This window comes from Leuciscus leuciscus (assembly GCF_965113295.1).
Source record: "Leuciscus leuciscus genome assembly, chromosome: 14".
Taxonomy (NCBI): domain Eukaryota; kingdom Metazoa; phylum Chordata; class Actinopteri; order Cypriniformes; family Leuciscidae; genus Leuciscus; species Leuciscus leuciscus.
This window is the reverse complement of record NC_138738.1, coordinates 40,661,820-40,687,279: the sequence shown is the minus strand read 5'-3', so window position 1 is coordinate 40,687,279 and position 25,460 is coordinate 40,661,820. Positions and strand designations below refer to the sequence as shown.

The 25,460-nt window shown below is 41.5% G+C and overlaps 2 protein-coding genes across 6 annotated transcripts in view; one reads left to right on the top strand and one right to left on the bottom strand.

The window, feature by feature from the left end:
- The window catches only part of LOC309473959 (mpv17-like protein), a 5,627-nt gene extending 2,751 nt beyond the window's left edge, over positions 1-2,876 (bottom strand). Inside the window, exons 1-3 of the mRNA XM_082136253.1 lie at positions 2,401-2,876; positions 1,976-2,046; positions 1,839-1,868 (exon numbers count right to left, since the gene is read on the bottom strand). Coding sequence (XP_081992379.1) covers positions 1,839-1,868; positions 1,976-2,046; positions 2,401-2,704 — 405 coding nt within the window. The 5' untranslated portion in view covers positions 2,705-2,876. The remainder of the gene's footprint in view (positions 1-1,838; positions 1,869-1,975; positions 2,047-2,400) is intronic.
- Positions 2,877-3,949: 1,073 nt separating this feature from the next.
- Positions 3,950-25,460, top strand: part of mbd5 (methyl-CpG binding domain protein 5) — a 31,296-nt gene continuing 9,785 nt past the window's right edge. For 2 of the 5 annotated variants that reach the window (XR_014197125.1, XR_014197126.1), the window contains exons 1-6: positions 3,950-4,236; positions 7,526-8,076; positions 12,655-12,757; positions 15,418-15,598; positions 16,706-18,616; positions 24,650-24,921. Coding sequence is in view for 3 of the 5 variants with exons in the window: in XM_082136115.1 (XP_081992241.1) it covers positions 7,970-8,076; positions 12,655-12,757; positions 15,418-15,598; positions 16,706-18,616; positions 24,650-24,921 (2,574 nt within the window). In the remaining 2 variants the exon portion in view is untranslated. Of the gene's footprint in view, positions 4,237-4,736; positions 4,822-7,209; positions 7,410-7,525; positions 8,077-12,654; positions 12,758-15,417; positions 15,599-16,705; positions 18,617-24,649; positions 24,922-25,460 lie in introns of those variants that run through there. The other 3 variants (XM_082136115.1, XM_082136114.1, XM_082136116.1) reach the window with 3 other exon arrangements.

The window sequence follows — 25,460 nt, the reverse complement described above, 5'->3', positions numbered from 1 at the left end:
CGCAAAAGTAACATAATGCATTACTTTCCATAAAAAGTAACTAAGTAACACAATTATTTAAACATTGTAAACGCAATATTGTAATGCATTCATTTTAAAAGTAACTTTCCCCAACACTGGTTAGGATAACAAAACTTTGATTTAAAAGTTATTTCGGCTGCTCTGCCTCAGCGCTCGTCACTGTCAGAATGATTGAAATGGCCAATCAGATCAGAGAAGGCGGGGCTTACTGTTCACAGAGCGAATGATCTCATTTACATGATTTAGAGTCATTCATAACTGAACGCGATGAGAGAAGAAACACTTTGTTTTTTACACACACATACTAATAAGAGTGAATGTGTGCATATTTTAGAATAAAATATTTTTTACGAAAAGTTTAAATTGATTACTTTACAACTTCAATTAAACCTAGAATTATTTATTTTTCTTTATTCCCTTAAAACCCTTTTAATTATTAAAGAACCCCTCCCCCCAAAAGCTTTAATCTCATTCCTTAAAGGGATAGTTCACCCAAAAATGAAAATTATCCCATGATTTACTCACTCTCACGCCATCCTAGGTGTATATGACATTCTTCTTTCAGCCAAACATAATAATCAGAGTTATATTAACAAATATCCTGCCTCTTCCAAGCTTTATAATGGGAGAGAATGGAGCCTGAGATTTTGAAGCCCAAAAAAGCTCAAGCCAAGCGTTTATAAAAAAACCAAAAAAAAAAACTATTTATAACTTTAGAAACTATAATTACTGGCTTCCGGTAACGGTTGTACGAGAGTCTAGTTCCAGTGGAAGAGTGACCTCTGACCCGACGCATGACCTCTGACCCGACGCATGATGTATTGACGAACGCAGAAGCGAAAAGGATAGAGCAAAAGGGGTGTGTTTGTTTTGGCTAGGGGCGTGTTTGTTTTGGCTAGGGGCGTGTTTTGGCTAGGGGCGTGTTCGTTTTGGCTAGGGGCGTGTTTGTTTTGGCTAGGGGCGTGTTTGTTTTGGCTAGGGGCGCGTTTGTTTTGGCTAGGGGCGCGTTTGTTTTGGCTAGGGGCGTGTTCGTTTTGGCTAGGGGCGTGTTTGTTTTGGCTAGGGGCGTGTTTTGGCTAGGGGCGTGTTCGTTTTGGCTAGGGGCGTGTTTGTTTTGGCTAGGGGCGCGTTCGTTTTGGCTAGGGGCGTGTTCGTTTTGGCTAGGGGCGTGTTCGTTTTGGCTAGGGGCGTGTTTGTTTTGGCTAGGGGCGTGTTTTGGCTAGGGGCGTGTTCGTTTTGGCTAGGGGCGCGTTTGTTTTGGCTAGGGGCGCGTTTGTTTTGGCTAGGGGCGTGTTCGTTTTGGCTAGGGGCGTGTTTGTTTTGGCTAGGGGCACGTTTGTTTTGGCTAGGGCGTGTTCGTTTTGGCTAGGGGCGTGTTTGTTTTGGCTAGGGGCGTGTTTTGGCTAGGGGCGTGTTCGTTTTGGCTAGGGGCGTGTTTTTTTTGGCTAGGGGCGCGTTTGTTTTGGCTAGGGGCGTGTTTGTTTTGGCTAGGGGCGTGTTTGTTTTGGCTAGGGGCGTGTTTGTTTTGGCTAGGGGCGTGTTCGTTTTGGCTAGGGGCGTGTTTGTTTTGGCTAGGGGCACGTTTTGTTTTGGCTAGGGGCGTGTTTTGGCTAGGGGCGTGTTCGTTTTGGCTAGGGGCGTGTTCGTTTTGGCTAGGGGCGTGTTTGTTTTGGCTAGGGGCGTGTTCGTTTTGGCTAGGGGCGTGTTTGTTTTAGCTAGGGGCGTGTTCGTTTTGTCGACTTCAAATATCAACAACGTTTCTCAGAAATCGCTTACTGTACCTTTAACTGTGAGAAAGTGTTGTGAGTGCGATTTACCTGCATAAACGGCCAGTACATCAGCCCGGTCTGCACAGAGAAACAAACACAGGTGAGTGACTCTATCCTGCTGGCTTGCCAATCTGACATTTATCAGATAAACTACAGATCTGTATAAATGACGCCTGCAGACTCACCTTGTACGTGTTGAGGAATTTCTCCTTCCAGTCCTGCAGGATCTCATCTCTGCCCTCCATGAAACTCACACCTGTGTATGACATCATCACAACACATCTCATGTCATAAGACCTGTCAGTCAGTCAGTCACCTGTGCTCACCTGTGTATGACATCACCACAACACATCTCACGTCATAAGACCTGTCAGTCAGTCACCTGTGCTCACCTGTGTATGACATCACCACAACACATCTCACGTCACACCTCACGTCAAAAGACCTGTCAGTCAGTCCCCTGTGCTCACCTGTGTATGACATCATCACAACACATCTCACGTCATAAGACCTGTCAGTCAGTCAGTCCCCTGTGCTCACCTGTGTATGACATCATCACAACACATCTCACGTCATAAGACCTGTCAGTCAGTCAGTCACCTGTGCTCACCTGTGTAGAAGGCGCTGATGGCGAGCGGCGCGGCGAGCGTCTGGTCCAGCACGAGCTTCTGCATCACCGCTCGCAACGCGTTACCGGGGAAGCGTCGCTCCAGGAACCGCATCCAGAAGAAATTGAAGTTGCCGTGAAAGCTGAACGCGACCACGGCCACGTTCCTCGTGTGCGACCAGTCCACCTGTTCTTTCCGAGAGAAGCGCTGGTGCACGAGATCGCCGCCCGCGAACAGGCACCCGTACAGGGTCACATTAGTCGCCCACGGGAAGCGTCTGACAGGCGTCAACAGCGCGTCGCGCATCTCAGCTGCGGTCTTTCATTAACAACAACAATGATCCACGAACAGTTGAAATGATATTTGGATTGATCCTCAATGCTGTTCCAATATCCTTATAGTTATGAAAACTCAAATGTACTGTGTGTAATGACAGTCTTCAGTGGGAAGGGCAACCGAGAGCGCGAGACGCGCATGCGCAGAACCACCCTATCGTCACGCCCACTCAACCGAAAGGGAGTAAATCGGGCTGAAACTTTCTTTTATTTTTATTGCTTATTTAATGATTTATTCTTGTGTACAACACAAAACCGGGAACAACCAATAACATAAGACACAAGCAGCAGGATGAACACTAACTAACTAACTACTAGATGGCAAGGAGCACGAATAAAAGGCAAACGATTAGGAGACAAAGACAGTAATACACTATTTCATATTCTACCACATAAAGAGGAACATAAAGTTTGAGACCTTCCATTTCTTTAAAAAAGTAAATACACGAATAAACACTGCTAGAAAGGGCGGACTTTACCATCAACCAAAATAAACATTTATTCGATTGCCGTTTTAAGTACTTGACATTTAAAAAAAAAAAAAATTTTTTTTAAATAAACAAGAAGAATGTATAGCATATTATTTGTTTTCCTTGAGTTTTTGAGTTATCTGAAATATTATTTATTTTATATCGGTGTAATAATGGTGTATTCATTCCTTCAATGAGCTCATTGTTTCTGCCTTAAATTATTACATTGTTTAAATTAATACATTTTAAGCTAATTGTGATTTGTATATGTACATTTCTGAAATACTTACAGTTTCCTCTGATTACAGATCACTCTAAATTGTAATGTGGATCATGCATTTTCTGTAAAGCTGATTTGAAACGATGTGTATTGTGAAAACTAAGCGCTATGCAAATAAATGTGAATTGAATTGAATTGAATTCATGTAATAACCATGAACTGTTAAAACTGATATTCATTTATTTGAATTTTACAATCTATATTCTGTAAATACGGTATGTTATGTATGGGATGCAAATGAAAAGGACACTGACACAGCTGAGCATAAAGTTTTTTTTTAGGGGCCTATTTATTTATTTATTTTATTTTATTTTTATTTTATTTTTTGCTGACCATTTACAGGTATGAATCATATTAACGAGGCATCAATGTTCTGATGAAATATTTAACAAAACAGGCTACATGGCCGAACTCATTCGTGTGTCCCGTCATGCCCCGGTGCATTGTGGTCGCTGTCAGGGGCGCATGCGCACAGCGGAGCTCCATCTTTCCATCCCGAGCGCAGAAGAGCAGCGGATGTGTTGATGCTTGTGGACGTTTTGTTTTTATTTTTAAACGCTCAGAGTCGATGTGAAACAAACCCAAGCGGACTCTTCCTCCGTCATTATCCTCCTGGGAGCTTCCAGCGGACAGAAACGATGCGTGTGGCGGGTGTTATGAGGTAGATCGAGCCGCTGCTGCTGTGCTTCGGCCGCGGCGACACATTTGAGTGTAAATCCGCTAAAAGAGTGTTTCCGGCACGCACGCGAGCAGGTACGTTTGTGTACGTGTGATTGTATGTTTGTTGCGCGTGTGTTGTTTAGGTTAGCAGTTAGCTGTGTGTATATGTATGTGTGTGTGAGTGTGTGTATGTGTGTGTGCGCGCGCGCGCGTGTGCGCGTGTGCGCTCGCTCGGATTCACCCGCAGCCATAATGAGCCCAGAGCTTCATCCCGAACCGAACCGAGCCGAGCCTGTGCTGAGCCGCGATCCGACCTCTGATGCTCTTCGACATCATCTCGGGCTAGCTTTAGCCTTAGCTGTGGGCCAGCAGCTCATTTATCTGCTCTGGGTTAGTGTTGTCATCAGTAAATGCTGAAATAAGTGATTGTGAATGTGATGTTTGTCGTGATACAAGCACACAAGTGTGTGAGCAGGACGTGTACTGTTTCATATCTGTCAGTGTATCTTCAAGAGAGAGAGTCTGATCACATCTGAAACTCACATTATTTTACTGTCAGTACAACTGTCACTCATATATCAGCGTGATTACAGGGATTACCACAGTATTTACAGCTATCAGTCGGTGGATAAACCTGAATGCCGAGATGGGAATCATCTTATGTCATGTTAATGACAGGTAGGCAACACCTGGAGTGTGTCTCTCTCTCTCTCACACACACACACACACACACACACACACACACACACACCCCTCATGCGTCTAATACAACACTCATGCAGTGATCAAGACGTTCTGTGTCTTCTTCATATACTGTATTTTGTCCTGTTGTCGTTTAACTTGTGAATATTTCTCTGTGCTTTGTGAGCTGATAACATTGTCATTTTTGATGTTGTTCAGTCAGCACTCATTGTAGTGAATGACCTCTGACCTCTTTAAGGGTCACCGCAGGGCACAACAGCTGGACTCTGTAGGTCTGTCCTAATTTGCATACTTGTACACTATTCTATGCCATTTTTTTTTTGTAATTTATTGGATGATGCACTTAATTAACCGAAAAAGCAAAGTGTTGAATGTTGGATGCTTCATGCACTCGACAGCTTTACTTAGTGAAGGATCGATGTTGAATGACAAAATATTGTGTATATATACGCATATAGTGCGTCATTTGGGACACAGCTTGTGTGTATGACCACATTGTGTCATCTCTGGTGTGTTGTCCTTCAGTTTCAGTGTAGTTGTGCAGATTAGCACCTGATTGCTCAGGTAATGGGTTTCATTCTTGTCAGAATCTCTGACAGCACTCGTGCAGGTGTGTGTGTGTGTGTGTGTGTGTGTGTGTGTGTGTGTGTGTGCTGCTCATTCAGACCTGTAGTGAGTCAGCAACACAGTGACACACATCTGCTCGTCTTCTCATGAATGTGGCCGTGTCTTCTCGAAGTCCAGCGTTGAGGTTTGTGTGATCCGGACTCAGACCTGTTCACACTGCTGATGTTCAGGAGTGAATTCAGATCTCGTACACGCTCAGTTCTTGATTCAGTCTGCCTGTTGCTTGTGCTTCAGATTAGAAAAGCTTAGGCTACGTTCACACCGCGGGACTTAGTGCTTCGAGATTTATTGCTCTGATTTTTTGTATAGCTGTTCAATTTGTTGTTTTAAATCAGATTCCAGTGTGAACAGATCATGATCCTGAACTGACTTGCATGCACAAAAGAAAGTAAAAAGACGTCACGCAGCACGCTGTCATATGGAGGAACAATAAAGTAAGTGATTGCGTGTGTATAGTGTGATCTGCCATGGAAGCGAATGAATGCGCAGGCAATATAAAACAACAGCGACGAGGATGCGAAAAAGAAGAGCAGAGTTTTTAAACATTTGATAATACGAGCCCTCATGTTTTGCTTTGTATAAAGAGCTGTGTCTGGAATACTGTAGTTCTGACACATCACTGTCCTTCACTGACTATCTTTCACAGCTGTCTTGATAACATCGGCTATGTAAAATGTGAGTCTCATGAGCTCAGAATGTTGCTCTAGACATAAAAGTTGCATGAATTCTGATGTGACTGTTCAGACTGAGGACGCATTGCAGAACATCTGACCTGTATCACATATGGAAGTGACATAAATCAGATTCCATGTGGTTTGAGCCACTCACACTGTCATGGGGAAAACAGATCTGAGTCACATCATGTGTGAGCAAAGTAAATCTGATTGGTCCTCTTTATCCTGCGTTCTGAACGTAGCCTTACTGTTTATTAAGTGCCCTAAATTCATCCAGGATTTCAACATGATCTTTCTCTTTGTGGGCCGTGTTCAAATGTCTTTTTGAAATCAACAGTGTTATTTACTCATGCTGATGACTTCACATTATAAAGTCTGCTGTGCGACATTTCATCTCTCGCTAATCTGTCCTGACCAATCAGAGCTCACCTTAGTTGAGTTGCTCAGTAGAGTTCAAAAGATTGGGGTCGGTAAAATTTAGTAAAATGTAATTCATTCCTGTGAATTTTCAGCATCATTACTCCAGTCTTCAGGGTCACATGATCCTTCAGAAATCATTCTGATATGATGCTCAAGACACATTTCTGATTATTAATGTTGAAACGGTTGCGCTGCTTCAGATATGAGTTGAAACTGTCCACACTAACATGATAACATTCTGTCTTCTGTCTCTTTAAATGCTCCAGTGCTTTAATGCAGGATGGATTCTGATTGGCTGTCAGAAAAATCATTCTGAAAGTGATTCCGATGAAATTTTTTCTATCTTGATAGTTGTGGTGTGGACTCGGTTATTCTTTTACATTTAGAACGATTTTAGAAGTATATTTATCGATATTGTCCTTTATGTGAGCTAGCATGGCTTTACAAGGGAGGGAAGGAAAGAGAGAAAGAAAGAGAGAAACCAGATGACATTTTGAAGGTTTGAGAATATGATCACAGATTTACTGACTTCATTATTTATATATATATATATATATATATTGTATATAAATATATATTTCTTCTGAGTCATATTTTTCTGAGACATACAAATATTTGCATATATATATATATAACATACATGCAAATATTTGTTAAATATATACATGCATGTGTGGGTATTTATATATACAAAATAATTATACACAGCCCTAAAACCAAAAGATATTTTGTTCCTTTCAGTTCCATTTAGTATTTTTGAGAATATGATCACAGATTCACTGACTTCATTAATGAGTCTCACGGCAGCATTTGGATGAAGTCTTCCGCTCTCAGATCATTACGGTACGTTGAGCAGAAACGCATTGTAGTTTTCATATCACGGAGGTTTGAGAGGAGCGTGTGGACGAAAGATCCCATCTAAGAAGTGTTTGGATTATAATATTTTCTCTCTCTTTTAGGAACCATGAATTTCCGCGAGCTGCATCTAAACGGTCCACGATGAGCAGCGCATCTAGAGACCTGCCGAGAGAACGTGACATGTGCGGTCCACTGTGAAGACACGTCACATGACCTGGACCCGCCGGTCCCACTGCCTGCTGGGAGCTGCAACTCTTCCATGCGTCTAGTCATTTGAGGTGCTTTTATGTCAAGATCAGAAGCGCTTTCAGACTTCTTTCTCATGGCTTTGATTGGTCGGACTCTAGCAGCGGAGGTCCTGTCTGCGTCGAGTGGAAAAGTAATGAGTCCGTTTCGCGGCGGGTCTGCGCTGTGAGCCCGTCTCACTGCGGTCCCGGGAAAGTTGTGCTCCGTCTTCCCTCTTCTGAGCGCCAGAATGAGACATTGTGTCGGGACAGAGAAGAGCGTGTGATCTCTCACGAGGAGTTTTGCACTGGTCCATAAAAATGAATGGAGGTAAAGAAAGGGAGGGTGGGGACGGCAGAGGACATCTCGCCCAGGTGCCCATCGGCTGGCAGCGAAAGGTGGAGGCCTCGGGGGTCCTGTATATCAGGTATGTTCTCACTCCATGCACGTTCTCCCTATGTTTGAAGGGTTCATTGAATACCCATTTTCCACAAGTTGGTGTGATTCTTCAGGGTCTTCGTGCTATTTCATGCTAGCAACATGTTAATTCAGGTTAACAATGTGTAAAAAAATGCAAATTCATGCAAACTGCATGAATGTGTTAATTCATGTTAGCAATGTGCTAAAACATAAATCATACTAACAATGTGCCATTCAATGTGTTTTAGCATGTTGTTAACATGTTTCAAGCATGAATTAGCACAATGCTAGCATGTTTTAAAGGGGTCATCTTAAAGGGGTCATTGAATGCAAAATTCACTTTTATATCGAGACCCCTTTAAAGAGGTCATCGGATGCCCATTTTCCACAAGTTGGTACGATTCTTCAGGGTCTTCATACTATTTCATGCCAGCAACATTTTAATTCAGGTTAACAATGTGTTAAAAAATGCTAATTCATGCAAACAATCTGTTAATTCATGTTAGCAATGTCTAATTCCTTGTTTGCAATGTGTTAAAACATAAATCATACTAACAATGTGCCATTCAATGTGTTTTAGCATGTTGTTGCTAACATGTTTCAAGCATGAATTAGCACATTGCTAGCATGTTTTAAAGGGGTCATCGGATGCCCATTTTCCACAGGTTGGTGTGATTCTTCAGGGTCTTCATGCTATTTCATGCTAGCAACATGTTAATTCAGGTTAACAATGTGTCAAAAAATGCTAATTCGTGTTAACAATGTGTTTTAGCATGTTGTTAACATGTTTCAAGCATGAATTAGCAAAATGCTAGCATGTTTTAAAGGGGTCATCTTAAAGGGGTCATTGAATGCAAAATTCACTTTTATATGGAGACCCCAAGACCCCTTAAAAAGGGGTCATCGGATGCCCATTTTCCACAAGCTGGAATGATTCTTCAGGGTCTTTATGTAAAGTTTGTAACATACTTTGGTTAAAATTCCTCAATGGTCGTGTAAAACAATAACAACGAGCTAATTCATGCTAGTAACATGTTAATTCAGGTTGCAAATTGGAAATTCATGCAAACAATGTGTTAATTCATGTTAGCAACGGTGTTAAAACATGTTAGCGACATGCTAATTCATGCTAGCAATGTCTAATTCATGTTTACAATGTGTTAAAACATAAATCATACTAACAATGTGCTATTTCATGTTAGCAACATGCTAATTCATGTTAACAATATGTTTTAGCATGTTGGTAACCTGTTTCAAGCATTAATTAGCACATTGCTAGCATGTTTTAAAGGGGTCATCGGATGCAAAATTCACTGTTGTATGGAGACCCCTTTAAAGGGGTCATCGAATACCCATTTTCCACAAGTTGGTGTGATTCTTCAGGGTCTTCATTTAAAATTTATAACATACTTTGGTTAAAATTCCTCAATGGTCGTGTAAAACAACACCGTTTTACCTCCTCAAAAACAGCTCTGTTCACAGCGACCCGTTTCGGTGCATGTCTCTTTAAATGATAATGAGCAACTGCTCACCCGCAATATGACATCATATTGCTCAGAAAATCCAAACGGCTTGATTATCAACTTTTTATCTCACAATTGCAAGTTTACGTCTCGCAATTGCGACTTTATATCACGCAATTCTGACTTTATAAAACACAATTGCAACTATATCACACAATTCTGACATCTCAGAATTGTGAGATATAAACTCTCAATTGAAGTCCAATTAGGAGAAAAAGATTTTTCCTCAGAATTCCTAGGTTATATCTCACAATTCTGACTTTTTCAACACACAATTGCGAATTTATATCACGCAATTCTGTCTTTATAACTCGCAGTTCTGACTTTATATCATGCAATTGTGAGTAAAAAAGACAATTGTGAGATAAAAAGTCACAGCTACCTTTTTTATTCTGTGGCGGAAACATATTTTCCTTGCACACATACTTGCTTGTGTCATGTTTTGGAAGCCGGCTTTATAGGCGATATTTGCGGGCGCCATATCTTTGCATTAATGATATGTGATGCCGTTTGTTATTACTTTATCCCTTCTTGAACTCTTCATATGGTGTGTGCAGTTCGCAAATGCCTGTATTATCAAATTTTTATTCATCTGGTTCACAATGTGCCATTGTTTTTCTATGTAAACACGCGCTAGACGGACATCTTTAACCGTTGCCCTCGCATCTCACGTCTTTAGCTGCATCTCGCTCAAGATTAAAGAAGTTCAGCTTTTAAAAGCATGTTTTTAACCTCAAAAATGTGTCCTGTGTGAAATACACCTTCACTGTTTTGCCACAACGATAGTTTGACGGGTCTTTCAAATCTCCTGACTCTGTGATCCATCATTCATCCTGCATCCAAATTATTCCAAAACCATGGATGTTGTTTTGCTTATGATGCTTATCCTGCCCTGAACTCATCTTCCCTGTTTCTGCACTTTCTTCCATGTCATATCGGTAAACCCGCTCTGCTCTGTTCTCTCGCGCTGCGTTCAGATTGGTTTAGAAATCGTGCATGCTCACATCGTGATGTTATTACAATTTCGATTAATCGCACAGCTCTAATTATTTTTGTTAAAAATAGATTTTTGTCAATGCAACAGTGGCATTGTTTAGCTATTCGTCTGTTGCGTATTAATGACAAACAGCAGGTGATTGTCACTCGGTGCATCATTTATGATTATGAGAGTTGCTCTCCGTTTCATTTTCCTATTTTCGTTTCCCTGGCTTTATGTGGGGAGTTTCGTGTGCACATCACTATATAAAGTAGCGGGAGGGAAAACTGCGTTTTGATTCGCTCACATCAGCGAATCTCAGATTCATAACAGTTCATAACAGCAATTATTTGAGATAACCGCAAATAATTGTGCAGTTAAATTTTAATCACAATTTTGCCATCCAAAAAAGGGAAATTTAAGCGCTCAAGGAAATGCCATATTGCTCTACTTTTCCAGTGTGGTACAGAGAAACAGGAGAGTCATCATCTAACAGGGATAACACTGCTTTAAAGTACACAAATATAGTGATAGGTCTAAATTCACACAATTTTATGCCAAACAATATCGAGTATCCTAGTAAACACAGTCGGTTACGTCTATCCTGAACGTAAACAGTTGAGAAAATAAACGCATTTGTATCAGTATCAGTCTATTACAGCCGTGCATTCGCTCTTAAAGGGACAGCAGCCTAATATTCCTGCAGCTGTCTGTGTTTTAATGTTCATCAAACAACAAAGGACAAAGTTAAAATCACTCAGTGCTCTTGAAAAAATTACTTTTGTAACTTTATTAGGGAATTTAAGGCTATGCAGTGTAATCTTACATGTGCTTAATTTATTAAATTCCTGTGCCTGAAAACTACTGTTAGACTACCCTGAAACACACTCTATCTTTATTATATTGTATTTATATGTGCTTTTGCTTATAATTAGATTGTTTTTATTTTATTACTGACTGTTTACTTTTCTTTAGTAATGTTTTAAATGTATATTAGTTAGCCGGCTAGTAGTTTTAGCTGTGGTATCAAAATTGGAATAGAAAATTGTGAACTTTCACCGGTATCTAACATGTTGGTGTCATTAGGAGCGATTCACTGATTGGAATTACTCCGTTTATTAATGCCTGTTTTTGCAAAAACTGTTTAATGGCCGGTACATTTTCTTAATTCACCAGCCATTGGCAGGAGTGGCAGAAAGTTAGTCTTAGGCCCTGAGGCTAACACTGTAAGTGGCACGAACAAAACAGAAGCTAATTGCAATTTCTTGAATGACAATTAATCGTCGGCTCATAATTCATGATTGTGACAAGCCTTTGACTCGCTCAAAGCTGCTCTCTTTCAGTGTGTTCAGTCTTGGACCCTGTGTGAAACATGTAACTTCATATAGTCCTCCAGACACTTTTGACATTATTTGTCAAAACTAAAGTGTCTATTTTCACTTTTATAGATTGATGTCTTTACTGTATTTGTCAAGTCACCTTTATTTCTGCAGGTCTTTATACAAAGCAGCTTCACCCTGATAAACAGGAGAATAACACTCAGTGCTGCAAACTAGGGATGCACGATATATCGGCCGCCATATCAGTATCGGGCGATATTTGTTCATTTTTTAATGTTATCGGCCTGACAAGAAAATTTGGCAGATATATTAAAGCCGATAAATAATGGATTATTTCCTTCAGCTGAGACACTTCAGCTTCACCATGATGGTTTTGAATTGCTTGAAATATGATTGAAATCACATTTAACAAAAGGAAAGTACAGTGAAGTGCAGCACAAGTCTGTCATATCGGCTACAGAAAATTATGAGAACATTATAATTGTGTGTTTGGGACATGGATTTTAATGGTGAGACTCTTGTTTTTGTAATCAGGCTCTCAAAAGATATATCAAAATTTGGATTTAGATTTATCAGCCAATATATCGGTTATCGGCTTTCAAATATAAAGAATTATCGGTTATCGCTTATCAGTATCGGCCAAAATGTTCATATCGGTGCATCCCTACTGCAGACTTCATTAAATATGAGACCAATTCTAAATTCTGTCAAGTAATAGTGTATTTGGTGTGTGTGTGTGTGTGTAGTCCAAGTGGATCAGTGCTGTCCTGCCTCGAGCAGGTGAAGTCTTACTTGCTGACTGATGGCACCTGTAAATGTGGTCTGGAGTGTCCTCTCATCCTACCCAAGGTCAGTACTGAAGTTGCCCATTCCACAAACACCATGCATACACTCTGGACATGTTTCCAAAAGCCACATTATTGCATAGACGTATACATCTATGCGTGTTACAGCCGGCTCTCTGGCTGCAATGAAAAGGAGACCAGACGCGTCAATTCTCATCAAAACATTTATTGTAACGCAAGAAAAAACAAACATAAGCATAACATAAAGAGATGTATCAGGGTCGGGCAGGACACTCAGCAAAGCGCAGACCAACGAACTCCATACCGGAGACCAACGCCCAAAAAGCCCACTTCACGAGCAGTCTCCACCACACTTCATTCTGCATCCAACAAGTGTCAGGTGTGTCGGCCACGCCCCCTCCAGACGGCACCTAAAAACATACGCACCAACCACAGACACGCACGTACGCACAGCCTAGGCTGAGACGTCACAACATACATTTACATCGTCACTGATAGTAGTGTTGATGTGGAGGATAAATCACTGCAAGATCAGTATAGACGCTCCATTCCTCAACCTTCACGAGGATCTCATGTCTTCATTCCCTGTTCGGTTGTGAACCACACATGCTCAAACTGACCTGAGAAACATTATGCCTGAGAATATTTCAATATTGAGCAATGAATCAGACTTCATTTATATGTGGCCAAACAGGTTTTTGCAAAATGGCCTGAATTGATTTACGATTCATTTTGATTTATTCAGTTGCTCTCTCACTGAATCATTTGGAGTTTAGTCAGTAAAACAGACACTAGACAACTAAAATAACTCCGTCAAAATAAAACAATAGTCAGCTTTTTTTGAAAGGTATTTTGGGTCATGAAAATAAGCTGTTCAGGCTAAAAGTGCTGCTTTTCGGCTTTATTTCCTATGCAAACTCAGCCGTACTTCCCTGTTTCTTCCCTGACAGTAGTGATGCGTTTAATAGACCGTTGAAGGGACAGTTCAACCAAAAATTAAGATGATCTCATTATTTACTCGCCCTCATATCATCCCTGATGTATGACTTACTTTCTTCAGAAAAACACAAATGAATCCAAAATAATTTCGTCTACTGTCCTTTTCACGAGTTCAGCTTGACATAAAAGTAAGTGCATTGTGAAGTAACGCAGAAGCACAGAGGACCGTCACTTCTCGTACAAGCTTCACAACATCCGTCTCATGAACGCTCGTATGACCGTCTCTGTCATCAAACGAGCGGCAGCCAATCAGTGGCATTATATGGACTCTCAGAGAGGGAGTCTTTTCCTAAAAATCTTTGTTTGACTTTGTCTGACGACAGAAAGTCATATACATTGAGGATGACATGAGTGATGAACAATCCAGATCATAGTGGCTGTGTGGGAAATCACACACTCTCTGACTAGGTGCTTATTTTGAATAATTACATTGCTACTGATAAAAACTATGTTCTTTATAGTATGAATGTAATCCGGACGTAATACATTCACCATGTTGTCACTGTCATGTGACCTACCAGAGTCAGTTGCGTCGCTTCACTGCCATTCATAAATCCTCTCCCGTGGCCTCATGGGATAGTAAAGTGTCCTGTTTGTACTGAAGTGTACTGTTTTTCACCTACTATTTAGTAGTGTGTGATTTCGGATGCAGCCAGTGTTCCACGCATTGAATTGAATTGAATTGAATTGAATTGAAGCCTTAATTGTCATTGTATTTGCATAACAACAAGACAAACATAACCACCAACAATAAATAAGACACTTACAATTTTATAAGTGTATATACAGAATTCACGCATAATTTACATATTGCCCATGTAAATTAGTATTTGATGTCTACGCATCAGGGCTCTGCTCAGAGTCAGGTGTGTTTAATGCTTTTCTGGGCAGTTATTGTGAAACCAGATAAAAATCATGAATTAAAATAAATAATGAGACTCTTTGCGCTGATTTTAATTATCCAACAACTGAGAATTCTCCTTGTGAATATAGTGTAGCAATGCGTAACTCCACCAGTGTCTAAAACACAGGAAATGAATAACGGTCTCAAAGCAAGAATTCACCACACAGGTCTTTATGAAGAGTAGGTAATGCAGTATACTGATTATCATTAGAGGCTGTTTTTATTTAATTATGTATGTAATTATTAATTAATAAATAATTAGTTATTAAATAGGAATTATAAAAAAATATATTATATGGACTTTTAACTTTCTGTCCTTAGTCTGTATTCTTTTCCGATATTATATTCTGAAAATGATGAAAAAATGTGAGAAATAAAAGGTCAATTGTATGAAAGAATAAATTGTATATTGGATTGTATGAAGTCCTTAAAAACGGTGCTGTAAAAAGTACTTTAAAGTCCTGTATTGAACGCTGTGTCAGGTTAAAAAGTTAAAATGTGTCTTGAAACACCTTTATTCTGCTCATTTGTATGGAGATACCATGTTGGCATTGTCATGTGACCTACAATGTTAATGCATGCCATTTGTTTCATAAATAATGCTTATTCCAACATATTACTTGTTTCATGCATACTATACTAGTAGGGAAATTGGACTATGTGGGGATAACTTACAGTAATAAGTGTGGTATCATTGACTTAGAGATTTAATCGCCTCTAAATTTCACGTTGAATAAACAAAGCAAACTGAGACTTTATGCCGAATCTCAAGGCTTGCTCTGACGATTCTGTTTTCTTAGGTTTTTAATTTTGATCCTGGTGCGGTGGTGAAGCAGAGGACTGCCGAGGACGTGAAGGCTGATGAGGATGTTACGAAGCTTTGCATCCACAAGAGGAAGCTTATCGCTGTCGCGACGCTGCATAAAAGCATGGAGCTGCCGCCTCCTTCCCTAACACTCACCAGTCCTGGCGGAGGCACAAGTATGACGTCTTCTCTGATCATTTTTGTACATTTAAAGTGCCCCTGTTTTGTGTTTTCCTGCTAGTTCCTTTAATGTAGTGTGTAATAGAGCTGTTTGTGAATGTAAAACATCTGCAAAGGTTCAAAGATCAAAGTGCAGATAAATTGAGTTTTTGTCTCCCAAAAGAAAGCGATTCTGAACTACCTGAAATTAGTTACAAACGTAGGTTTCTGACACGCGCTGTAAGCAGTCGACCAATCACAGCAGACTGGGCCATCTGACCGAGCAGAGCAGCTCTCAGTGAGGCGGGGTTTAGAGAGACTGAATCCTTAAAGGGGTGGTATAATGCCCTTTTCACAAGATGTAAAATAAGTCTTTGGTGTCCCCAGAGTGTATATGTGAAGTTTTAGCTCGAAATGCCCCACAGATATTTTTATATAGCATGTTAAAATTGTCACTTTTTGAGGGTGAGCAAAAAATGCACAGTTTTGTGTCTGTTCCTTTAAATGCAAATGAGCTGCTGCTCCCGGCACAGTGGGCGGAGCTTCAACGCTCTTTGAGCGTTGTAACTTTGCAGATGTTGTTTATGCTCAAACAGCATTATTACACTAACTAAAGTTAGAAAAGTGAAATCATAATCAACCACCCCTTTAATCAAACCTTTTTCAGACACTGAGAGAAAAGAGCGGTGTATATCATGAGGAAATTTGAGTTGTTTTTTTGGATGCATGTAAACGTGTTGTAGGAGACTCAAAAACAAAACTAGGAACCTTTAAAATAGCATTATTGGGGCACTTTAATATGATAACGTATCTGAAAAAGCACCTTTTTTGAATTAATGAATGATGTTTTCCCCCTTTTTAATCTTGTACATATTTTTTCCTCAGTATTTGGTGATTTTACTGTGCTTTGCAGCAGGGGTTCTTATGATGTAAATTACTGTGAATATCACAGTTTATTGCAAATAACAACCAATGGCTGCTATTTACAGTTCCCCCGTTAATACAGCCGTTATTATCTTGTAATGATAAACTCCAAGGGGTTCATATAGCCTCATTGGGAAACCCTGTAGTAAAGAAACAATTGCACACTAAATGATTGACTGTGTCTCTGTGTCTTCCTGCAGGTGTGACCTCCATGACCTCAACCGCACAGCCTCGAGCAATAAGGAATAAAACCCATGAGGGCCAGCCAGAATGTAAGATCCCATATAAGGCGATGATGGCGGCGGGGCAGCGGCACTTCTCTCCGGATCGGTGTGTCCCGCAGGATGTTTTCCCTCCGTTCTCCCGACAGAGAATGGCCAGCGGGGACCCGGGGCCCAAGTCTCCATACCGCAGAGTCATGCTGAGCCCTCCCTCGCAAGCCTTCGGGGACGGTTCTCTGTCCCCAAGAACAGACGCTATTGGCAGTCCCGACGCGTTTTTGCGGAACAACCCCTGTGGCTTCCAGGGAACCGGTAGTCCAAGCGCAATCCACAGCAACAGCCGAATCCCTTTGTCTTCTCCCGGGGTCATGATGCACGGCTCGCCCGTCACACAGTCATCATGCGTAATGGCTGGAAGGACTAACATGCCTTTGTCCCCGCCAGTCCCAAACAAGAGCCCCGTTATGAAAAAGCCCATGTGCAACTACCCGCCCGGCATGGACTCGAGCAGAACGGTGTTTCACCACAAGGCTCCGTCGGCTCCCTGTTCCCTGCAGAACAAACAGGTGAGCTCTGAGAAAGACCCTCTTGGCATCCTGGATCCCATTCCTAGTAAACCCAATCCCACTTTCCAACCCAACGCCCACTCTCAGGTACCAATGATGAATGTAAACATCCCTCCTGCAATCGTCCCATTGCCGAGCAACCTGCCTTTGCCCACGGTGAAACCGGTCGGTCACATGACGAGGACGTCGCACGGCACAGCCACATCAATCTCCCCGTCGCCCGTCACTTCTCCTGTGCACATGTCCGGGCCGGCTTTGAACCGGATCGAAGCGTCTCCACAACGCTCCCGTTCCTCGTCAACCTCATCCGAGCAAGGAAGCTTCGCCGTTCCCCCGTGCGCCACGATAAAGGTCCCGCCACGCTCGCCGAGGTCCTCAATGAGTTCCCCACGACCGGCTTTGCCTTCAAGTCCATCTGGCAAACCGGACGGTATCCACCAGTACAAAGAAATCCCAACCCAGTTGCTGGCAGGGATGAGCAGTCAGCACAACCCCATGTATCCCCCCGCGAAGGAAAAGGAGCACCCGGGCCTTTTGGGAATGCCACTGAACCAGATCCTTAACCAACACAACGCTGCCTCGTTCCCTGCCAGCAGTCTCCTCTCAGCCGCCGCCAAAGCACAGCTAGCAAATCAAAACAAGATCGGAGGAGCCGGTGGCGCTTGCCCTCTAAGTGCGGGTGAAACCAACAGGGCTGTTGAAACACACATGTTGCCACCAAACCCTGGAATGGTTATACCGAGCGAAGCCCAGAGTGGACGCGCGGCGCTTCGGGATAAGCTAATGGCACAGCAACGCGACCCTCTCCGCAAGCGTAAACATCCTCCAAACGCTACCAACCACGAGAATTTCTTCAACATGACCGGCATGAGAACGCCGTCCGCCGAGCAGATGCGGAAAAACTCTCGAATGCCATCGAACACGTCAATGGCTCAGCTACTCCAGTCTCTGAGCAACCACAGCTCGCACATGGGCAGGGGGAGCAGAAACCCGGGGCTTGTGAGTCCGGGGGGGCGCGTGCACTTCGCCGAGGGGGTCGTGACCTCTGGTGTGGCGTCTCAGAGCGCGCAGGTTCAGCAGCGACTGCACGGCCCGACCGACGCCATGATGGAGACCCAGAGCCAGTATTCAGGCAGGATCAACCAGATGCAGGCGACAGTGATGGGAAACTGTGGACCCGTGAGCCAAAGCGGACAGGTTCCTCTCGGAAACCATGTGATGGGTCACGCGAGCGCTCACTTTCAGCAGCGTGTTCAGCCAAACGTTAGCTGTATGCTACCCAGCGGCAGCGACGCCTGCTGCTCACAACCCATGACTGACACAGGTAAGGAGAATATCCAGCACTTTTGTTGCACCAAATAAGTATTTAGTAGGGGTGGAACAGTACACAGAAGTCACGGTTCGGTTCGGTACGAGTTCGGTACAATGGAGGGAAAAGCAAAACAGAAATGCAGAAGGCTTGTGCATGTCTCAGGCTGGACCACCGAAGGAAAATAAATTACTTAAGCCTTGTATTTTTAAAATAAGTTTTATTAATAAAGTAAAGGAATAGAACCAGTTTATTTGTAGTTCACTGACAATAGTTTTATATAATTAGTTTATTAATTAAATTAATAAAAAGACAAAAAGACCTTGAGATATGTTTGGTAATTGTACCTGAATTAATTGAAAATTAATTTGCTACATTTCAGATTAATATATTTGTTTTCTTTAATTTTAATTAACAGCAACTTAAACAATTTGCAGTTTAAATGATGTCCTGTATAAACAAAATGACGGAGTATGTTTTTGTGTTTCCACTGTTCAATCATGCCCACGCCCCACACACACACACACACACACACAAATATAAGTAAACACTTTGCGACTTTTCGATCGCCTCTCTCTCTCTCTCTCTCTCTCTCTCTCTCACTCACACACACACACACACACACACACACACACACCATATTCCAGCATTGCAATCTTGACATCGCAGCCTGTTCATGCCACGGAGCTTCAGAGCTAATGCGGAGCTACAGATTAGGTGTCCCTAAAGAACCCGCGTATCTAACAGTAGTTCCGCACTACATTAATTTATTTTTATACCGTGTATTCTCCGTGTAAATTTATGCACCGAACCGTGACGCCCGTACCGTTTCGGTTCAATACGAATACATGTACCGTTCCACCCCTAGTATTTAGACATTTTTATCATCTCAGCCACCCCTAGGTTGCATGCTGCTTTTTTTTTTAACCTTATTGGATGTTTTAAATACCTTTGCCTTGGTGAATTGACAGTAGTGAAATTGAGAAATCTGATATGGTAATGTATGGGTGCTTTCACACCTGAGCGTTTGTTTCAGAACTAGATGCGTTTTCTCCCTTGGTTCGGTTCGTTAAGGCATATGTGAACACGGTAATCGCGCTCGGATCCGCACCAACACAACCGCCCGAGATCGCCTGAATGAGTTGATCTCAGCCCGAGCGAGCCAGCCACTCTGGAGCGGTTCGCTTGAGGTGTGAAAGCAATCCAACCCAACGAACCAAATGCTATTATAATTGATAACGGGAAATGTACTATATAAATAGCAGTAGCGTCTGATTCTGTGAGTGAGCACATTAGTTATCAGTTGAAACCGAAAGAGCTCCTCCTCATCTTAAAATGTTGTGTAATTGCTCTTCTCAGTGCATTGCAAGCCTTGCTTTCTGCTCTAACTGCATTATAACATTCGTACAGTGTTTGTGTGTGTCTTGACTCTGTGAACCTCTAGACAGCGCTGGGAGATCCAGAGAGAACGTGTTTGAATTTGCTGCAGTATTAATACAAATGTAGTGTATAATTTAACATGACTGCTACATTCTTATAGTGTTTGTGTGTGTCTCAACAGTTACAAATAAAGCCACAATAAGCTCATGGAGCGAACTTGTCTATCATCTTGATGGATGACGCAGAGGAAACTCTGACCAATGTACTCGCATGTGACTTGCATGAACACATTTTGGTACGCTTTGAAAGGTTGCCTTGTGAAAGCGAACCGAACCAATGCTAAAATGCAACGTAACAAATTAAAGGTGACACATTATGCCTCTTTTCACAAGATGTAATATAAATCTATGGTGTCCCCAGAATGTGTCTGTGAAATTTCAGCTCAAAATACCAGATTTACCATTTATTATAGCTTGTCAAATTTCCCCCTTTTTGAGTGTGAGCAAAAACGCTCCATTTTTATGTGTGTCCCTTTAAATGCAAATGAGCTTTAGCTCCGCCTCCGTTCAGAAGAGGGCGGAGTCTTTACACGAGCTTCAGAAACTCCAGCAATAACAAAACAGGCCAATCTCACTCATCCAGAATCCCAGAATAACCAGTAGCGAGTGCAGCCTTACGGAGAGACTCAGGAAGAGTTTCTGAATGTTAGTGGAGACATTTCTGTAGTTGTTGTGGAGTTACATTGATCATCTCATCATCATGTTTAACTTCTCCACAAGAGTCCACAGTTCCTGAGGTGTTTATAAGACAGCGGTGACATGTTCTGGTCAATAGTGTTCAGTGCTCGTCTGTGCTCAACCACAGAACAGTTTCAGGCTTTGCTGGATCTTCTATCATTGCGCTAGAACTGGTCTCTGTTGTCGGTGCCAAATGTAAAAACCAAATGTCGGCTGGTGTGTGTAAACGTGCAGATTAAGGGCCGGTAATATTATAATAAGAATCTCTTCATACGTCAGAAGAAGAGCGAAATCTGATCAGATTATATTTTGTCATGTTTGCAGAGGAAGGCTCACCAGAACAAAGTTACTGGGATTCACTTTTCATGTTTTCTGTGTTGATAGAAGCACCAGGACCCGATTATAGCACTTACGGGAAAAGTCAGATTTTCATGATATGTCCCCTTTAAGTCCCTGTTTATATAATTTTTTACTTCATCGGAATCGTATGAAACTTAGTAAAGGTTTTAGCAGTTGCTGTGTGTGAAAAATAAATAAAAAACATGGACATGATTCAAAAAAGGTTAAAAGATCCTGTAAAAAAATTCACACTTGTGCTCCTCGTGGTCAAAAATGAGCGCATTGGAAATGAACGTGAGACGACTTTTATCTATTGAAAACATCTGGTACTGTGGCCAAACAAAGCAAAAAAATTTTGAGATATCAACCTCAAATTTGTAACACAACTTGTTTAGATTTATGCCATAGGTTTTCTTGCAATTATAGAGTAAAACGTGTATTTTAAAATATGTATTTCATATGAAAATTGAAAATAATATTTTTGTGCATTTTTCATAACGATAAATGTAAAATTCTGTAACTTTGTTCACTTCTTTAAAACTTTTTTTTTCTCTTCAGCAATAATCTGCCATGTGTCATCTTTGTAAAAGAGATCAAACTTCAGCTCTAAAGCATTCAAGATTTACCACAGTTTAAGTTGGGAATTAAATTTTCAGGTCAATGCTCAAAAAGTGAATAAATGTATTATAAATGCAGTGTAAATATAATTTAGTACCATAAAATCCCCTAAAAATACAAAATATCAAATAAAACAACATTATCGAACTAAAATATAGTGCAATAATTTAATGGAGAGAAAAAAATGCCCATTTTGCACCGGATTGTTCACCCAAAAATGAAAATTCTGTCATCATTTGCTCACCCTCATGTTGTTCCCAATCCAAAAGACTTCCGTTCATTTTCAGAATAGAAATGAAGATATTTCTAATGAAATCTGAGCAATTTCTCTCCCTCCATTGAAAGTCCGTTCACCCAAAACTCCAACGCTTCAAAACGTTCATAAATCCATATGAACCGAGTGGTTTAATCCAAGTCTTCTAAAGACTCGATCGCTTTATATGTCACATGACGTCTCTTCAGTAGACTTTAATTAAACCGCTCGAAACATATGGATTTATTTTACCACCTTTTTTATAAATGCTGTGATGTTTTGGGTGAACAGACTTTCAATAGAAGGACAGAAATCTCTCAGATTTAATTAAAAATATCAAAATTTGTGTTCCGAAGATGAAAAGCACGAAGAACAAAAGACTTTTGGATTTGAAATGACATGAGTGAGTGATTGAGGACAGAATTTTCATTTTTGGGTGAACTAACACTTTAAAACCAATAACTGTTTTTCATTTTTTTTGGCGGGGCCAGTGATGATTTTGTCAGGGCAAGTAGAAATATGAATGCTTGCGTTGAGCTCTGCGGAATTCAATATTGTAATTGAGACCCTACATATGATATTGAAATATGTTATGATGTTATATAATTAATATTTGTGTCCTTTTTTATAATGTAGGATTAGTGAGTTGCTGGAGCTGTGTGATATAGAGAATATACGCACTCCGCTTTTTAGAAGTGACTATATTCAATACAAAATAAGATTTGTTGCTAATGATAAAATCCTCTGCTAAATGACTGCTTAAATTCATAAGGCCACCATGTTTGTTTGTTACAATTGCACTAAATGAAGGAGAAAAACGAGCCAAACCCACCAAAGCAAAAACTGCCTTTTCTGTGATTTATTTAATTTTGCTTAAATCATAAGCGATAAGGATATTCTGTTTGGAGAGAAATCCCAGCTTCCTTATTATCTGATCAAGAAGTCGCATTATCACCTGTTCCTGTCATGAAACATTGAAGCGGTTTCTGTCGATATGAAGCAGCGTCTTTACATCAGATGTTGTTTATTAACTCAATCTTACATTGGAGGGAAGATGACTGTCAGGCAGGTGAGGTTATGATTCATAAACAGTCACTACAGTGACACTCACACTCCAAATTCAAAGATTTGTTAGACTGAAAGACCTCAAAAAGGACGTTGTATCCTCAACGCATGCCTGTAAAAGCACAGATCCAGTGTTAGCATGACACGAGTGTTGTTAGCCTGAGCACCTGTACTTACAAATGCTCCTGTTATAATGCACACATCTTCCTCCCTGACCTGTTCAGTCGTGTGTGTGTGTGTGTGTGTGTGTGTGTGTGTGTGAGTGAGTGTGTGAATCATACCTTGGAAAGCACTACCAATCATCGCACTGCTGTCTCCATGGCAACCTCGCCAGTAGATCATACACACTGTCCGCACAGGGCCGTCATTCTGTGACACCACACACCGCATTCATTATGCAACACGACACGACTGTTATTTAGCACATGCATTTAATCTCACTCCATGTGCTGTGAACGCATGTGGAGGAGGTCAGTGTGTAGATCTTTAAAACCAGCACATCACATCAGCCAGCACAGGGTTTATACACACCGATCCGTCGCTACGCACACACATGCAATAAACCTGCCGCTTTTTCTAAACGTCAGATATTCGTCCCTCAGGTTTTTTGTAAAGACAAACATTGCTTTTGCAGGCGTTCCTGCAGAGATTAGCTCCATCCCTGATCAGACTCTTACGCCTGTAGCTTTAGTAATGCTGGCGGCCTCGATTAGCTCGTTCAGGCGTGTTTGATAAGGGTCGGAGCCCGAAGCAGAAACATGACGCTTGTATTTTTATTAGATGGCGCATGTGAATTATTCAATGACTACCTGTTTATTAATGGAGTGCTGTAAAGTGTGTGATGAACAGTGGATACATGTACATTTCTAGTATGTGTTTCTGACTGTTTCTGTGTGTGGAATGTGTGTGTGTCATGCTGAATATACACCCGTTTTAGCCATAGACTGTAAAATAATATGTGCGTAGTGTCTGTGACGTCACCCGCAGTGTTTCTGAAGAGCATTTCTGAAGCCCAAAGTGGGCGTCGCCATCTTGGCCGCGCGTCACTCCCGGATAAACGAAAATGTGCAGCGAGGCGGATTAGCTGATGTGACGTGACGCTAACAGACAGCTAGTAGTGACATCAGCGGCAATCCACCTGTCACTCAAGTGGCCACGCCCTTAATTATGCAGAACTTTAAGGCTTAATATAATTTAAACGGATGAGTGATAAAAATATTCACCCCCTCACAGTCGTCATGAAGGGCAACATTAGCTGTATAGACCAAAAGCACTTTTTGCACCAGACTGTAAACATGCTTTATTCTGCTGTAAAGTATGATTTTGCTGAGTATCGCGATAATATTGTATAGTGAGTTCAGTTTCGTGATATATATCGAATCGTGACGTGGGTATCGTTACACCCCCATCACTGATTCTTTCACACTAGCCTTATGCTAACAAGTATAATCTTGTAGTTGTACCTTTCAAACATTGTGCATGCATAACCAGGGCTGTCAATCAATGTTTTGTTTTTCCAGGTTAAGATATTTTTAGTTCCTCCAACTTTTGCATATTTTATTTAATATTTAATATTTACCATGTACTAGTACTAATACTGTATAGTAATATGTGTTGAGTGTTTTCTGCTGATCCTAACGCATGCTTTGGCCACAGGTGACCCTGCATCGCTGAGCTGCAGTATAGGAAACTCTCCTCAGATGGGTGGTGTCATGGCTGCCGCTGGGCACATATACCAACACCATCAGCAACACCAACACCATCAGCAACACCAACACCATCAGCAGCAGCAGCTGCACCCGTCACTGCAGGGCATGCATGGGGTCTCCACATATCCCAACCAGGGGCATCCCTTCGCCACAGCTCCTTTCACGGACAATAGCGTTCCCAACTCCAACAGCTTGCCTTGCCGGTACCAGGATTATCAGGTGACTCACTCAGTCAAGTGAAATAAGTCCTTTCTTTTTCCATAGCTAGCATGCTCTAAGGCTACGTTCAGACTGTCAGTCCAAATAGGGCTGTTGCGATAACCGTAATATTGTAGTACGGCGCCACTGACAGGCTAACCGCAGAGGAATGCAAGTAACTGCGATATTCGCGTTTTCTTTTTTCATAAGGCTATACCCTTCTTGTTTTGAACTTTGTGCATGTTATCATTATTAACTTATTTAACACTCAATACACAAGACTGTTTTCATCATGGTGATTTGTACAGAGGCTTCGTGGATTTGCACTTAAGCCTAAACAGACAGTGAATGGGAGAGATTGACTGAGCGCGTGCGATGACCTGCGTCTGTCTTTGAGGTCAAGTCATATATTCGTGAAAAGGTTGCCGTGTCATCCTTTTAACGTTTAAGGGTATTTAGCATGAATGGCATCAGCGACAGCGCTAGTCAGCATCCACAGCGCTAGTCAGCATCCACAGCGCGAGGAAGCCGCGGGAATCCAAAATCAGTGAGACACGCAT